The 17,162-nt window shown below is 26.0% G+C and overlaps 1 protein-coding gene and 1 non-coding gene across 2 annotated transcripts; both read right to left on the bottom strand.

Annotated features, from left to right (window-relative positions):
• Window positions 1–8,202: 8,202 nt before the first annotated feature.
• Window positions 8,203–10,310, bottom strand: LOC135924454 (uncharacterized). Its single transcript, XM_065459511.1, has 6 exons — window positions 10,236–10,310; window positions 9,490–9,714; window positions 8,845–9,287; window positions 8,711–8,797; window positions 8,527–8,654; window positions 8,203–8,428 (listed from the first exon to the last, which is right to left on the bottom strand). Exons 1-6 carry the CDS (start codon window positions 10,291–10,293, stop codon window positions 8,203–8,205), a joined length of 1,167 nt encoding a protein of 388 aa, XP_065315583.1. The 5' UTR covers window positions 10,294–10,310.
• A 6,188-nt stretch (window positions 10,311–16,498) lies between these two features.
• Trnay-gua (transfer RNA tyrosine (anticodon GUA)) lies at window positions 16,499–16,586 on the bottom strand. The gene is given in 2 exon segments: window positions 16,499–16,534; window positions 16,550–16,586. It is a non-coding gene; the product is annotated as a tRNA-Tyr (tRNA).
• Between the last annotated feature and the right edge of the window lie 576 nt (window positions 16,587–17,162).

The following is a 17,162-nucleotide window of genomic DNA, read 5'->3' as shown; positions in this document are numbered from 1 at the left end:
TATTTAGATGGCACAAAGATTTCGATATCCATTAGCAAAATCATGTGGTTTAAGCAATATTTTCTTGGCTAAATATTGAATTATCCGTTTTAAAAAATCGCTCACGCGAGCGATTTTGCAGCACTATAAACTACCTCAGACTAAATATACATACATTGCTCATCGTAAATAAAGAAGCATGCCCTATCTTGTAAGTCTATTCTGATTCTTACCATTTTTTCTTCCCTTAAATTATAATTTTTAATGTATTCATTATATCAAACGTCATTTATATAAAAAGACAAAATATTTTCACATTAAAACTTTTTACCTGGTATTTCCAGAAATCGAAATTATATATATTTTTAATTAGATAAATAACAATTTTAATTTTGTTAAATTTAAATCATATAAAGATATGAGGTTATATATTACAAAGATAGGAATGTTGCTCTCAGAATGTGAGTAGCAACTAGTTAGGTCAATAACACTAGTAATTGCTATGCTTTATAAAACAAATATTTTATAAAAATAATGGTTCTTAAATTATATTTTCATAAATAAATTTAAAAAGATTGATAATATTATTTTACAATAATATCATCTTTATCTAAAAATCAATAAACGTATTTTTATATGCATTAATTTTAATTGGCTATAATCAGTTAAAAAAAATTAAGCAATTATGACCTTTTCAAAAAAAAATTCTGAATAGTAGATCAGTATTACGGAATGCTAATTGATAGCTGCCATTTTTTTCATTCTCGAGGCAAGAAAAGATTTTAAAAATGATTTTGGACCCCGATAAAAGTTTTTGGATATTAGAACAGTAATCTAAAACCTTTGGGAAGCAGTCTAAAATTGACATTGCCCTTTTTTTTACTCCACGAAGGAAATAGAAATTTTTTAAACCACTCGGTTTTAGAATGAATTTTTTTATTTACGAACCATTTTTTAAAAATAAAATATTTGTTTCTATAAGCTTAGCAATTATCAAAGTTAAATTCAGACTAATAATTTACACGAACTTACTTTATTTATGATGGATTTTAAATTTTATGGAAAATCAATATAGGCAGACTATGTATCAACTAAGGCTATGACTCATGACTAAGATTGGAAAAAGTTATTTAAAGTCAATCTCAGCTTAAAATAAAAAACTCAAACAAATTTTGATACTTCTTAAGACTACTTTTTTCTTAAAAAAATTTTTTCTCTTGAATGATTATATTTTTTTAAATTTAATTATACATATTTGTCTGTTAAGCTACATTTGGGAATCGAGCTTTGTTTCAATAAATTTAAGTGAAGTCAGTCAGAGTGCATATAAGAAAAAATTATGTGAAATACTTAAAAAGGTTCAGGGTTGCGCTGATATATTTGGGATTGAAGTAGTTATTGTCAGGATAATGCTTAAGCAAAAAAAAAATTTTTTTTCGTTCAACAATCAAACTTATTATATCAATATAAATACCACTGGGTGCCACGTCATTTTTGTTTCGCATGTAGAAAATTTTATTTAATGAAAACTTTTTTAAAAAAATATTCAGTTTTAATTATATAAAAAAATTCTTTTGGAAACATTGTGTCACCAGCTGATTTTTATTTAATGTCGGTTTCAAATTTTAATGAATAACAATCTTCAGTTTAGATAAGAGTTTCCAAATTATTTATATATATACTAAAAACCTTTTAATGTATAAATTGCAAATTTAGACAAAAAGCTATCAAATATCAATCTACTATAAAAGCATTATCACCCAATTTTTTTATTATAGTAATGAAAAATAATATAACACCTTTATTTATTTTACCTTTTTAAAAAATTAATTATTTGCTAATACATTTTGACATCATATCAGTAAATATTCAAATAAAGTAACCCAGGACCGGGAAAAAAATTTATAAAATATATTTTTTTTAAAAAGATGATAAAAATGAAGTTATAAAATTATATTGTTAATTCTTAAATATTCATTCGAAACTCCTATAAATTTTTTGACTTTGAGGAATTGTTATATTGATCATATTAGTTGTAGAACAATTGAAGGCCATGAAATATTCTGGCGCGTAGCTGTAAACAAAACGATAGAGATTATTACCACGAGATAATGACAATACCAATAATATTTATACTTGAATATGTATCTGAATATCCTTTCTCTATCGATCAAACTGTAACTTGTTGTGTTAACAATGCAATTATTCTAAATTTATATAAAATTAAAATTTTAAATTAATCAATTATAGACAACTAAATAAAATAAAGATAATAAAAAATATCATTAAAAAAAGGAATAAAAGGAGAAAATTTTATTAACCTGGACATATTTTATGTAAAACCATTGCATTGGTGTTATGCTATTTTTGGTATATTGTGTCAGAGAGCTTTTATTGGCATACCTACTTTTGATTATCTAAATTTAAACGAATCTTGAATATGTGATTATGAATATATATTTAAACTTGACTTGATAATAAAAGAGCTATTATATCGTTTCCACTTTCTTCAAGTTTAACATTCTTATTTTATTTTTTTTAAAAGATAATTATATATTTAATAATGATGCTAATGACATTCTCAAACCTTCAGGAGATCTATTTAATATCTCAAGCACCTTATGTGGTATGCCAACTATATGTTGAATAAACTTAAAATGTAAGCATTGTACAGCACACTTATTTATCTATGTGTGACAGAGCCCGCCTTCGATTTAAAATTTACATCAATTCCCACGAAGCCTATCTTTTAATTAACCAAATTACATTATTTTTATCTAATAAAAATCCTGCAAGTATTAGAGATTTCTGATGTTTGAACTTTATGAATAAGGAAAATTTTATTCAAATTTTTAAAAAAATGAAATAAAATTTTTTATAAACCTTTTTTAATCGTTTTTTTTAAATAAATCAAATTATATTATAAATATTTTAATGCAGAAATAAATAATGAGGGAAAATAACTAACGAAGAAATATATTCTAGGTAAGCATTGGGTGGCGGACAGCTTGGTCGGGTTTTCTAAAATATTTCCAACATTGGGTGGGTTCCAGGCGAGTTAAAAAATTTTTTAAAAATTATAAGTGAGCGAACGGTTCGGTTAAAAAATTTCCAAATAACGAGTGGGAAGACCTTTAGGCCATACATTTTTCTTAGTGAAATAATTGTGCGATAACATATTTTTTTCCACAGTTAAATTTTTTTTATTAATCTATTATAATATTTTGTGGGATTTCAAATTTTGAATAGGCATCATCCTGATCTTTATCGCGTATAAAATTTTCATATATACAATACAAAGAATTGGTAAAAGTATGGGCAGGTTTAAAATCTTATATAATTAATAATGTGCTACAAATGCACATGTATAACAAGTAAAAAATTAATAATACCTCAAAATGATCGGCTAAATTAAAATTAAATAAATATTTTTGTTATTATCGTATTCGTATAATGTATACGAATAAAATCAATTTTAAAAATTATTTCAATAGCAATCCAAATCTGTGTATGATTTTAATTAAAAAGCTAATTAAAATTGACTCCTATTGGTAGTAGTTATTTAAATCAATGGGGTCTCGTGAAATTTACACCTCATTCATAGTTAGCGCGAATTCACAGGGAAGTACACAAATTCATGCGAATTCATTTTAACGGTTAACCATAATAGGTTCAAATTAGGCTCCATAATAGGAAATCTTAAATTTAAAAATACCTTCAAAAAAAGTGTTCGTTCGGATCAATTTTGACAGAATAAAATAACGAGATATCATTGGGTTTCTGAAGCTTAATCTGAATGCCGCTGTCAGCTCCTGGAAATGTTTGAAAGAGTTAGGTTCGCCTTTACTATGGCCTTTAGTCATAGTTGTTTCAATTGGCCAAGGTTAATTATATGACTACAAATAGCTAAGGTTATTTTTTATAATGGCTAAGTGGAAAACGGCTATTATAACTTAGCCATTTCCTGTCTATACACTATTCTTAAAAGGCCCATGGGGTGGATTCTTAAAAACTACCCTATCAAGATTTTAATTATATTAATATTATGTAAGCCTGGAGATTTTGCTCATGGTTGGCAGAAAGGTTTGGACCTCTAGTTTTCCTATCTCGAAGATTACATAATATTATTTCGGCGAAAATCTAAACCGGGTCATTTATAAAAATCGACCCGAATCAGGCTTTTTAATAACCCTACTATACGCCTCTCTTTTACTTAATTATAAATATTTTTAATTATTATTTTAGATTGCAAACCATACTTTGATTATTATATTTTATATATATTGTATTTTTCATTTCTTCTTCAATAATAAATCGCATATTAGATACAAAAAAGGTATTTACTTATAGGTAATAGCTCTCTGATTATATTGAAAATCAAGCCAGCAATATTGAAGTAACTTAAAAAATGAAATAAATATTCTATTTACAATAAAATTTATCAATAATTTCTTACTCGGGGGCCTTTGATGAATAAAACGAGTACTTTATGAAGCCTATTGATATTTCTATCAATATACAACAATTATTTCAATTTTAAAAAAAAATTATGCTAAATATGAGTTTACTCAAATTTGGCTTTGTCTCCAAATATGGATCCATGTAATTTTTATCCAAATCTGATTCAAAAATTTCATAAAAATTATATTTAAAAAAACATAAAAGAATTTTAAAAATATACCAATCTGGAAAAGAGAACTTTCTTTGAGTAATTGGAAATTTTGTTGCACAAGTGTCTTTTTAGCATGTATAGCATTTTTCAAATAATCATCCGACATGTTAAACTTTTAAAAATTATAAAGGAATAATATAAATATTTAATTTACCAAGGCTTAAAATGGCTTTTAAGTCTCCTCTTATAATATGATTTTTGAAACGCCTTATATAATTTTATCATCTTAGTTTACTAACGGGTTCTTTGATTTCAAATTTCTCTAATCTTCCCAATTTTGCAATATTTTAATTTTGATAATATAAATACCTACTTGTTTTACCTAAATATATGATCACAGATTATATATTTCTCTCAAAAAGATAACAGATTGGCAGTTTTAAAGGTACAAATAGACATTTACTACTATTTTGCCAAATTTCCGGGAAATATAGTTGTCTGGAATTTAGGGTAAATTAGAATCTTTAAAATGAAGATCATTTATGGCCCCCAATTTTTTTAAAGGCTTAATTTTTTTCGCCATTGCATTCTGATACGCGTTTAACACTGATTCTATGAATTTAAGATTTTCATTGAAATGCTGAAAATCAAGCATGTAAACCAATTTTCTTAAAAAAAAAATTTAAGTTAACTACCAACATTTAAAGACTAAATTGTCTGAAAATTTATAGCAATTAAATAAAGTCTAGAAAAAAATATGTCACAATAAAATGATTTAAATTTAAAAGATTCCAGCAAAACCTGATTTCCAATCAAGTTACCCTGACATATTTCCATAAATAAAAATTCAATATCATCAATTTACATGTTTGTAATATTCATATAATCCTGACATATTGTTGATATAATTCGGGTATCCTAATTCGATGTCATTATTCTCTACCTTTAGAAATGAAGGAAATATTTAATACATCAATTTTTTATGGTAATTTTTTTTCCTTAGAAATCTCAAATTAAATCATAAAAAAAGTCGTTTTCTTTCTACAAACTCCTCAGTACCAAGCCATAAATATCCCTATCCCTCTAGTAGAATCCCGCAAATACAAATCTTTTCGTGCGAGCCAAGCTGGCCGAGCTGCCCGGCTTGCATTAGTTAGATCAATTTAGGGAGTAACAATAACCATTTTGGTATGTCAAAAATCTCCCCAGTGAACTCTATTTATATGCTTATTTGACCTTGGGGATAAACATATTCGAAGAAGCAGAACTTTCCCAATCGAAAGAAAAGTTTTTTTTAACCATTAATTCAATTTAATTATAATATAAAGAATTTCAATTTTAAGAACAAAATGAAAATTATTAACATTTTCTCTGTCACCAAAATTTTAGCCAAAATCTAATTTAACCGTGGCATGAAGGAGAACAAGGATTGCATTATTTGTCAAAAAATTTGAGATTCAATATAAATTCACCTGACTTCAGAAAGATCTTGGGTATAACTGCCTGTCACTTCCTAGAACCAATAAATATGCAAAGGAAATGTGGCAATTTCAAATTGTATTAGTGATGGTAACCCAGAATTATCTATCAGATGGAGATGGGTAATGACTTGGCTAGACATTCATATGCACAGATACGCAAATTAGAAATCGAAGAAAGAAAGAAAGGACATGAATAGAAATAATCAATAATTATATTTTTAAGTTTGTTAGATTATATTCATTCAAATATTATTTTTTTCAAACAAAATATTTTTGTAATCTTGGAAATAATCTCATATCAAGTGACATCGTGCATCTGCTTCTCTGTGTGAATTGTAAGTCATTTGTAAATCCAGATAGTAGACATGGTTTCAACTGTTTTGTTTGTATAGACAAATAGCATTAAAACCTTGCTGCCTATCATACACCTGCTTGAGTCAACACTATTAAAAAAATACAGTTAGAGCAGATGACCTAAACAATCCCATGGATTTGAGGAAATGATATGAAACTATACATGCATATCACAGATGTTTACTATAATGATCTATTCAACTAAAAGTCAACTCTTCGGGAATCACTTTTAAATTCTTAAAAACCTTGTTACAAAAAAATAATAAATTTATTAATCTAAAAGATTTCATTTACCAACGAAAAAAATAGAGAATACAATAATTATTTCCATGGGACTTCATTAGCTACCTTAAAACTATTCATATCCATTTTTTATATTATTTTTATAAAATATTTATAGCATTTAATAATTTAAAAAATATATATTATATAAAAAAAATTGGTCTGATTAAGTTTGGAAACTTGTTTTGTGTATATACTTTATTCGCCAAATGATGGAATTAATTTAATATCTGAAGCATATAAATTATTTCAGAATATCAAGCCAATATCATATTAACGATGTTAGGAGCAAGGCCCAAGATAGAACCTTGGCTTGGCTCTGTAGGACTCTACACTATGACACCCCTTTAAACTATGGGTCTTATGGGTTGATTAGATTATAAACAATATTTTCTTAAAACTGATACAAATAATAAATTATGCATTAACCTGGTTTCTTTGTGCTGCATTCTTCATATTAAGATATAATTCGTCGACTAGAATGCTAGCTTCTTTTATAAGGTTTTTTAACTTTGTAAAGAGAAAAATATGATTATTATGAAAAAATATTATTACTAAATTTATAAAGGCAAACTCTAATTTCAACAAAATTTTTTCGATTTCAATTGGACTCTTAATTTGGTGTCGTTGTGACTAAAAGAAAATTCTAATCTCTTCCTGTCTTAGACTGTGCGCGAAGATTATAGCTAAGAGGGGAAAGATCGTTATTTAAACCAGCCTCTGAATTTTAGAGGAATATTCTAAATTCACCTCTTCCACAGTCAGATAAAAATTTATTAACCTTTAAAAAGTTAGTAACAATGTCTCAAGTCAAAAAGATTTTACTTTAAATTATCTAGGACAATGGTTTGGCAATTAATGCCTCTAAAGAATACTTTAATAAATTATTTTTATGCTAATTATCCAAATCGTCGATGGTTCCTTCAAATGTTACTAATAATTAAATTCATATTTTTTATATCATTTTGCCCACTTTTTTCTTTATTAAAATCCTAAATGGTTGTTATGAATAGGGATTTTTTGATTCAAAAAATAGTAGAATACCTTTGAGCGTACTTTAAATATATCATCACACTATGTCAAACTATTTTGAAACAACCTCTCATTTATCAACTCAAACCAAAAATTAACTATCGACATTCCTCATGAGGGTTTTGATTTACGGTAAAAATCTATTTCGAAATTCAAATTTATCAATCACATTTTAGTTCAATCTACGAATCAATATTTTTTATTTCCATAATTTATATACATATTATATACAATTTTTTCAAAAACTTTTATAAAATATATTTTGTCAATAGAATTTTTAATATAATGCTAATTTATTTTTATATTAAAGTAGAGAATTCGGTAATTTTTTAAAAAATTCAGTTTTAAAATAATTACAAAAAAATTTATTTAACCGAAGGCCTGACAAAATGGAGGCCACATAAAAGAGACAATGTTTTTAAAAAAAATCTACTGCCAACTTTAATAACAAGCCATTTTATATTAAAGTCTCACTTCCATATCACCCCGTTTAAATCCAGTTTTATGTATATAAGTAGCAGTTAAGATATGGTTAAATATTTTTGTTGCTTCATCTTGGCAATAATCTGTTCTTGATATCGTAAATGGCTCACGAATTTCGCTATAGTATTGTACCATATCATCTGCCCGACTTGTAAACTGCATCAATTTAGTCGCCACAAATACTTTTAGATAGTAATAAAAGATTCTTGTTTTTTTTGTTAATTTTGGGTTTTTAAGAAATAGATAAAATAAGACATATATGATAATTATAATATTATTTTTTAAAAACGTTTTTAAATTTACCTATTATTGTAAGGCAAGTTTTTTTTGAACCACTCGTTTAACGCTTTGATAAATTCCTCACAGTAGCACACCTTAGCATTCTGAATAGGTGCGTCTGATCTTTTTCTCAGTAGCTTCTCAAGATTTATCTTAATTTTAAAAGAACATTATAATAATAGTGAAATTTAATGATTTATTTATTCACAAATTGGACAGATTCATTTGCAATTGTCATGTTGACACACACTAAATCATTTTGCACTTTACATCGTTGGGGGTTGTTTATAAATTTCTTTAGAAATAATGTTAAGCTGATTGGTGACTAATTTATTAGTATACCTGTAAAAGACTTTCTTCAAAATTCATTATATCCTGGGCCAAATTAACATCCATGTTTAGTTTTTCCAGTGTCTTTTGTATATAAGTTGAATATGCATTGTAGGATTCTTTCTTATGTTCTCGATATATGTCACCCTTGATGATTAATTTAAACGGTATGTGAATATATATATAAGGTTGTTCAGTTGCTGGCCTTATTATATATATTCTATAAATCAATTCTAATCCAAGGTCCCATTGCAACTTTTCATCTAAATCTAATAGATTACTTGTGAAAATTGTTGCATTTTCGCTTAAGATGGCGCTATCATTGAAATACTCGTTAATAAGATCTGTAAAAACTGGAGAATCAATTTCTTCATTCATACAAGATTTATAAAAGGAATGAACTTGTCGCAAGAGATATTGGTGCTGGGAAGTTAGATCTTCCAGTATCGCTCCCTCTTTATGGCGGATATAATTTTTTTTTCATTAAAAATTATCATTAATTATTATATAATTTAAAAATAAAAATATCAATATAAATTAATACTTCCCTATATTTTTATAAATTTATTTTATGTAATCATATTAATTTGCTACATTATTATATAAGGTTCATTTTTAAATATAATAAATGTGTATAAACAAGGGCCAATTATTAACCTAAAATACTACCAATCTCATGTCTCATTTCCAATTCCATTTGTCGAATTGGGTGCCATAAATCTTTGATTTCACTTGCATATTTGATCGTTTTATCCCGTAAATAAGGGCCATAATTTCCGCATGCGTATTTATAAATATCGGTGCATGCATCGGCACTTGTATTCACAATTTTTAAACTTTCAGTTAACATTTTAGGAAATTGAGATATTGGTGTCATGTAATCTTATTATTTATAAAAATTATTATATTTTTATATTATATATTCTTTTAAAAAGTGTGTAAAAGAAACCTCCTTAAATCATAATTAAAGGCCTTGTCCTTTAAAATAAATTTTTAATAAAATTAGGTGTTCAGTAAATCTTCCTTTGTATATGAATAATACTTTTATACCTACTTCAAATCCATATATTTCCTATTAGACTATTTCTATATCTTTATTCCATTATCTATTCAGCATTTTTTGGCGGATTTTGATAAGACATGGGCCCTATCCTTATGAAATGCGCATTCCTCTGCGGAAAATGACATATTTGTTATTGGTTAGCAACTAAAAGAATATATTGGTAGTTTTACGATAAGAATGACTTTATCGTAGTAAGCACAAGGTTAGGATAAATCGCCCCTAATAGATAGTTTTTTCATAAACAAATCCACATGTATTGTCTTTTTTCTTACTCTCTATAAACAAATTCTTCTTATTTACATTTTTAGCTACTCCTTACAAATTAACATTGTTTTTAAACCTGAATTCATTCCTGCCAATTGATATTCCATTGCTATTCCAAATATAAAGAAGAACATTATAAAATTTAGATACATCTTCGTTTTTCGCGTGGAGGAAAAAAAAGTAAAATTTTGATTACTATTAAGAACTTATAATAAATTTTGTAACAAAATATACTAAAATATTATTATTATTTGCAACTGGTTTTTATTTTTTATCAAACATATTTTATAGTTCTCGTTTACAAAAAAACAATTTAAAGTTAATCCAAAAGTGTTTTTATTATTATAAAAGTTTAAATAATTTGAACTTATTTTTTAATACCATTGAAAAGTTAACCCTTCGGTTTTGATATAGTGCAAGTAAACAATTTTTATTCTCTAGATGGTATTATAATAATACCTTATAAGCCTCCTGAAATATTTAATTTTTACTTTTTATTACCCCACTTACTAATATTTAGCAATATAAAATACTTATCCTTAAGGCTTGGAATATCCTTTCAAACTAATCAATCTAACTCAATCTTGATAACTATACTTTAAAAGTTTTTGACCCGTTATTCAACTTCTTTTATTTTTTTTCAATACGAGTATTTTTTACTTGTTATCTATTTCAAATCAAATTTACTGGTTGATCCCATTCTAGTAAGTCTAATTCAAACTTTTAATTGTCCAGTCTCAATTTTTTTTGATGGCCATTTTTTTGACTTTATAAAAAATATTGTAGTTTTTGATTTATATAAAACATATAATCCATCTTATGAATTCTTTTACTACACAAGTAAATTTTGAGATAATCTTACGAAGATTCTAAATACAGTCATTTGAGATATCCTTAGTGTTCTAAGACTTTTTTTAAACCTATTATTTTAACTGGAACAGTTAATATTTTTTTAAACGTTTTTCTCAATTTTTCTAGTAAAAATTGCTAAAAAAAATATGTATAACTGTATTTATTTGATGAATATAATATTCTGAACTCTTTCTCTATAAATTCCCTTTTGTTTACATTCATATACGCAATTAATGGCTCTCTACATTTCAAAGTTTTTCACGCGTCATTAGTAACCAACATAATGAACAAATTAAGAAAAAGTTGGAATTCATTTCAAATATTTTTTTAAAAAAAACAAACTAAAGATATGTTCTGAAATAATATAATTACACTTATACCATTAGATTTCATATGGTTCTTTTTAAAATAAAATCACGTTCCATTGATGGAGGATAATAAATGTTTCAGTTTTTTAATATAACATATTAGATAGTAACATATTGTCTTAAATTCTTTTAAAAATATTAACCGCTTTAGTATATTTTTTTAATTTTCAAAAATAATGTTTGAGATAATCAATTTTTAAAAATGTTGGGAAATAATTAGTTTAATCAATTACTATTTTTATTTTTTTCATAAATTAAACTTATTAACCTGAGATAGAAGTAGTCTTTAGCTGATTTTCTGACGAGATGTTCAATATATAAAAAAAAGATATAAAAATAAGTAGCATTTTTTTGAAAAATTAATTATTTTGAGAATTCTATCTAAGACTTGGCTTTATAACTTATTACACTTAATTATGCAGTAAACGTACTCCAATAATCTAAAGTTAATCAAAACAATGTTTTAATAAAGTATTATTTTTACTGAGGTTCTAACCTCAAACATTAAAAAGAAAAAATATATGTAGTTGAACCTTCAAATATTTAATAGGAAAAATATTATTACTTGTAAAGTGTAAATAAATATCGTACTTTAAAACTTATCTTTTAGATTGTATATAAAACAATTTAATTAAAAATCGTAATTAAAAAATTTAATTAATAAATGTAAAGGCTAGCAAAATTCATAATTGTTTATAATAATATTTCTTTTTTATTTAATAAAAGTTTATAAAAAAGTTAAAAAAATGTAGCTTGTAGATTTTGATCAAATTGATTTAAACCTCCAAGTTGTCCTTTCAATATAAAGATATATAAATGCTAATATTTTTACGAATATTAGAAAATGATTTTGGCAATATACTATACCACAGGCGCGCGACCAATGGAGGTGGAGAGTGGGAGATCCTACCATCATAAATTTGCCTGTTCTAGTAAATATCGTTTTTTACCCCCCCCTTCCATCCAATGTATAATCTATCATTATAAGGAAGAATATGAAAGAAAAATTAGTAAAAGTTAATAACTTTTTAAAATAATTACTATGTTGCAAAATCTTTAGAAAAGGCTATTTAATATTTTAAAAAAGTAAAAATTATTATAAAAATCTAATATAGCCAACGGCCAACAATAAGTGGACTTAAAGATCTCCAATAAAATTTATAGGGAAAAAATTTACTTAATAGACCCCTCCCCCACTTTATTAAAATCCTGATACACCTATGCAATACCACTATCCACAAGCTATTCTTTTAACTTATATTTTGACCATTTTATAAAAATCAAATCAAATTTAATTATTGTTTAAATAAAATGATATCATTATTTTTATCTAGATACAAAAAATGTGACATCTGCATCAAAATAAATTTTAAAAAAATATATATAATAATTTTTAGATAAATATTTATAGACAAAAATGAAATCAAATAATTTAATATTAAATTTTTGGACACCCCTTAAATGATATAAATATTGATATGTTTTGACAGTCAATTTTGAATAATTTTTTTAAAAACGAGTGTCATTAATATATTTATATTTAATGATTATATCCGTATGGGTAAATATAAAATCAATTCTACCAACAAGTGCCTCGGTAGAAGGAGTTTAGTGTGGCATAAAATTTACAGATAAATGGGGTGCCTTTATGATAATTTTTTGAGAATTTTCATCATTAAAATATAATAATTATTTATAATCATTTTAAATTTTTTATATGAATTATTAAAATCTCACAATCAGCATTTCGATTATACATTTGTAGATGATATCAATTATAAAAATTTTAATTCATCGAAATTTGAATTTTAACAATGGAATCCTAAATTAAGCATTATGCTAAATTAAAAAAATTTTTGCTTTATTAAATTGCAAATTTTTATGATTGTATAAAATTTATTTTATCATTTATTTCAAAGATATTTTGAAGAATCCTCCGTTTATGATTAAATGGGGCATAGATAATATTGAGACCTTACAGTTATTATGCTAATATGAACAGCCTAATATCTTAAGAAAAATATGCGAATGGAACCTATAATTTTTAATTCTCTTAAAAAATATAATAATTTCTCTTAACTTTATGAACTTCGCTTATTTTAACAAAATGGTATGAAACGGATAAGAATCTTTATTTATTTCTTTAACTTAGAACACAATTTTATAAATTGGGAATTTATATTTATAATTATAATTTAATTTAAACTAATATAAAAATATTTATCTAAAAAGATACTTTTTATTTTTTAGTATTTAAAAAATATATTAAATACTTTCTAAATTATTCAAATAAATACCAAATACAAATTTACTATATGTATTCGAGATACTGCCTAATCTCTGCCTAAAGCTAAGTATATCGCTTACTATCTCCAAGCCTCCTTTCTCACCACTACATTTTTTTATTTATCAATTTCAGGCAGCTTGTGTTTATTGAACTTCTAGCAGTTCCTACACATTTACCAAATACCTGATTCTTCCATTATTTCATAATCCTTACACCTCAACTCTAATTATTATTCATTCACTTCCAATCATTCTTTTCCTATAACTGTCTTTGACATATTTATCCTATTCCTTAACTCTGACCAGCGTCTACATGAGCGGGAGGGGTAGGAACAGTTTTCATCCTATTTTTTTGAGAGGGTAGGGGGTATGCTGCTTTAATGGGGGTAGGATAAATTTTTTGGAAGGTTATCTATTTAATTTTGAGATGAAATAGGACACAATTTATTGCTGTAAAAATTAATACTTTTATTATAGAATTATTATAATACAATTATTGACCAAATCTATATATTGCAAACAATCATACACATTGTTTTCCAAATCAGCAAGCTCACAATGCCATAATAATTAATTCATTGTAAATAATGGAGCTTTTAATTGAATTTTTCTAAAAAATAAATTCTTTATATTCACAAAATCGATAATTGGTAGTAAATATAGATTAATTTAAGTTATCTTTATAAATTCTCTGAAAAGAGTATCAATATAATTATAAAGGTGAAAATATAATAAAGAGACACTGCCGCCGAAGGCGGCGGAATTTTTTAAGGGGGTAGGCAAAGGTTTTTAACAGGGTTTGCATCCAGTAAAAATCCTGTCATGTAGACGTTGACGCTGACTCTGACATATGCCAGTTATAAAAGATCCTCTACATGCTAAAGTTTTCCCATAAAAGAGTTAACATAACAAAATGCTAAGCCTGTTCACAGACCTTTTTAAGGTTTAGAGTAAACGACTCATTTCAGACTGAAGCCAAACTAAATATCACAGATTTTCACTTGATGTCTTATTCTATCCTCTAATCAGTGGCGTCACTAGAAGGGGCGGGGGCTTGAGCCCTAGAAAATTTGAAAAGCCCCCTCAATATTTTAATATTTTTTTAATACTAAATGTAATTTCGAAGCTAGCTAAAAATTGTCTCTAATATTCTCTCAAATACTTGATACCCATGCTTCAGAAGATTTAGAGCCCTGTACAATTCAAAATATAGTAGATCACAATATTCATTAGAACAAACCCCCTTCAAAATCTATATTTAACCCTTTAAAAAATTTCCGCCACATTCGGCGGTTATATTCCCGCATTATCAATTACACTTTTTTAATGAAAATGGTACCACCTTCATATATTTTAAAAATAATCAAAATTATATATGTTTTAATACCAAATATCAAAAAATTCAATGTAAAAAATTTATTATTTAGAACATGAATAATAAAAAACCCCTAATTTACAAAGTATGCATTATTATAGTAAAATGGTTGATATAAATTTGAGTTGCTGATAGTATATATAACCTTTTTAAATTATACAGAAATAAGTATTTTTGAAAAATAAAGGCTATGATTGTTTGCACTATATAAATTTGGTTGATATTTAGAAATATCATTTATAATAGATCTATATATACTTTTTACAGAAATATATTTTACCCTATTTCTAAAAATTTTATGGAATCTCCCCAAATTTATCATACCCCCCCCCCCCCCCCCCATAGCTCATATAGGCACTCCGTGTTGAACAATACTTTTTCTAAAAATTTCAAGAGTGGGACAAGCTTTTAAAGCAGACAGCAATAGCCATATTTTTTTTAAAACGGGAATTGTTTCTTCTCATAAAATTAAGGGGGGGGGGGGGGGTAAGAACAGTTTTCATCCAATTTTAAATTGAAATAAAACAAAATACATTGCTGTAAAAAACAATACTTTTATTATAGACCTATAATAAATACAATGATATTGTATCTACCAAATCTATATTGCAAACAATCATAGACATTATTTTCCAAATAAAACTATCTGCGAACCTTTTAAATGGAAAAGGTTTAGATATTCTCAGAAATCACAGAATGCTAAACATTGTAAATGAGAGGGTTTTAAAAATAACTTTTATAATCACAATGACAAAATTTTGATAGTAGATAGTAGAGATAAAATGACTTATGTTATTCTGTATAAAATTTCTGAAAGGAGTATCATTATAATTAAAAGGGTGTAATAAATAATAAGAAAACATAGCCCCCAAAGGAGGCAAATTTTTTTAGGGGGCTAGGCATAGGGTTTGGGGGAGAGGGGTTTGCATCGTGAAAATCCTGTCATATAAACGCTGACTTGGGCGGGCGAGTGGGTTAAATTTTTTATAACAATGCACAGGCGAGTTTTTAATTAAAATACCCGTAGATTCCAGATGTCTAAACCCGCGATAATCTATTCCTCAAACCAACTACTCATATTCATGACGAACAATATACTATAATAATACATTCATTGTAAATAGAGGGGGGAGAGGGGGGGGTTAATTTAATTCATGTTCTAAAATAAATTTTTACATTACCATGGTTGATATGATAGCATTAATAATTCAAATTATTGTTTTATAAATTTATTGAAGGGCGTACCATTATAATTTTATAAAAGTAATTTATAATGTAATTTTTTTTTAGGTATACTAATATTTTTGCTTCCAGATAATTTCCTGTCAGGTGGATAAGGAAGGAGTATAATGGATTCAAGACAATTTTATAAACTTATTTATTATCAAAAAAATAGAGTATTTTATTAATGATATTATTATAGATCTAAAAACATAAATTTTTGATGAGAAAAAAAATTCCTTCGGGCCGGATTTGAACCAGCGACCTATGGATAACTATCGTTTAAGTCTACAGTCCACCGCTCTACCAACTGAGCTACCGAAGGTAATAGAAAGTGTCTTATAATTTTTATTTATATTCTCAAAATTAATTAGTGAAATATTACAATTATAATTATCTAAATATTGGTAATTCATTGTAAAAGTAGGTTTGTAAACTTCATCTATTTTTATTTATATGATCGTAGACTGTGCATTTTAAATTTAATTGTTAATAATAGAATATAAACAAATCAACTTTTATTTAGTTATGATTAATGTCATATAATGTAAACACACATCATACATCAAGTCAACTAATAAATAAGACACCAAATACTATTTCAACAACCTTTCATTGCATTCTAAAATTTTGAGTAACATTGAGATGACTCACATCACCAATGCACTATATAAACATCATACCCACTGAAAGTAAAGGAATTTTTCATCTCTACAGTTATTTTGGTTCTTATGTTAATATTGTCAAAGGGCACTTATTTTATTTTCTAGTTAAGCAGTGTGAATGCCCTAAAGATAATGTATAAAACCTATATTAAGCCATTAATTATAATATTCTTTCAATTTATGTATAAAAAAAATCATATGTATATCTGACTCTTATTTGATCTTTTTATGCCCTC

The sequence above is a fragment of the Gordionus sp. m RMFG-2023 genome, chromosome 2 (assembly GCF_954871325.1).
Source record: "Gordionus sp. m RMFG-2023 chromosome 2, tfGorSpeb1-WG-v2, whole genome shotgun sequence".
NCBI lineage: Eukaryota > Metazoa > Nematomorpha > Gordioida > Chordodea > Parachordodidae > Gordionus > Gordionus sp. m RMFG-2023.
The sequence above is the reverse complement of the archived record's forward strand: the minus strand, read 5'-3'. Positions and strand labels throughout refer to the sequence as shown.

Bases quoted from the DNA above. Each gene is read 5' to 3' on its own strand.
- LOC135924454 (XM_065459511.1), bottom strand. From the start codon at position 10,293: ATGTTCTTCTTTATATTTGGAATAGCAATGGAATATCAATTGGCAGGA. The intron at 9,715-10,235 runs GTTTAAAAACAA...ATAAATAATAAG, and splicing joins ATTGGCAGGAATGAATTCAG to ATTACATGACACCAATATCT. The intron at 8,798-8,844 runs GTATACTAATAA...TTATTTCTAAAG, and splicing joins TTGAAGAAAGTCTTTTACAG to AAATTTATAAACAACCCCCA.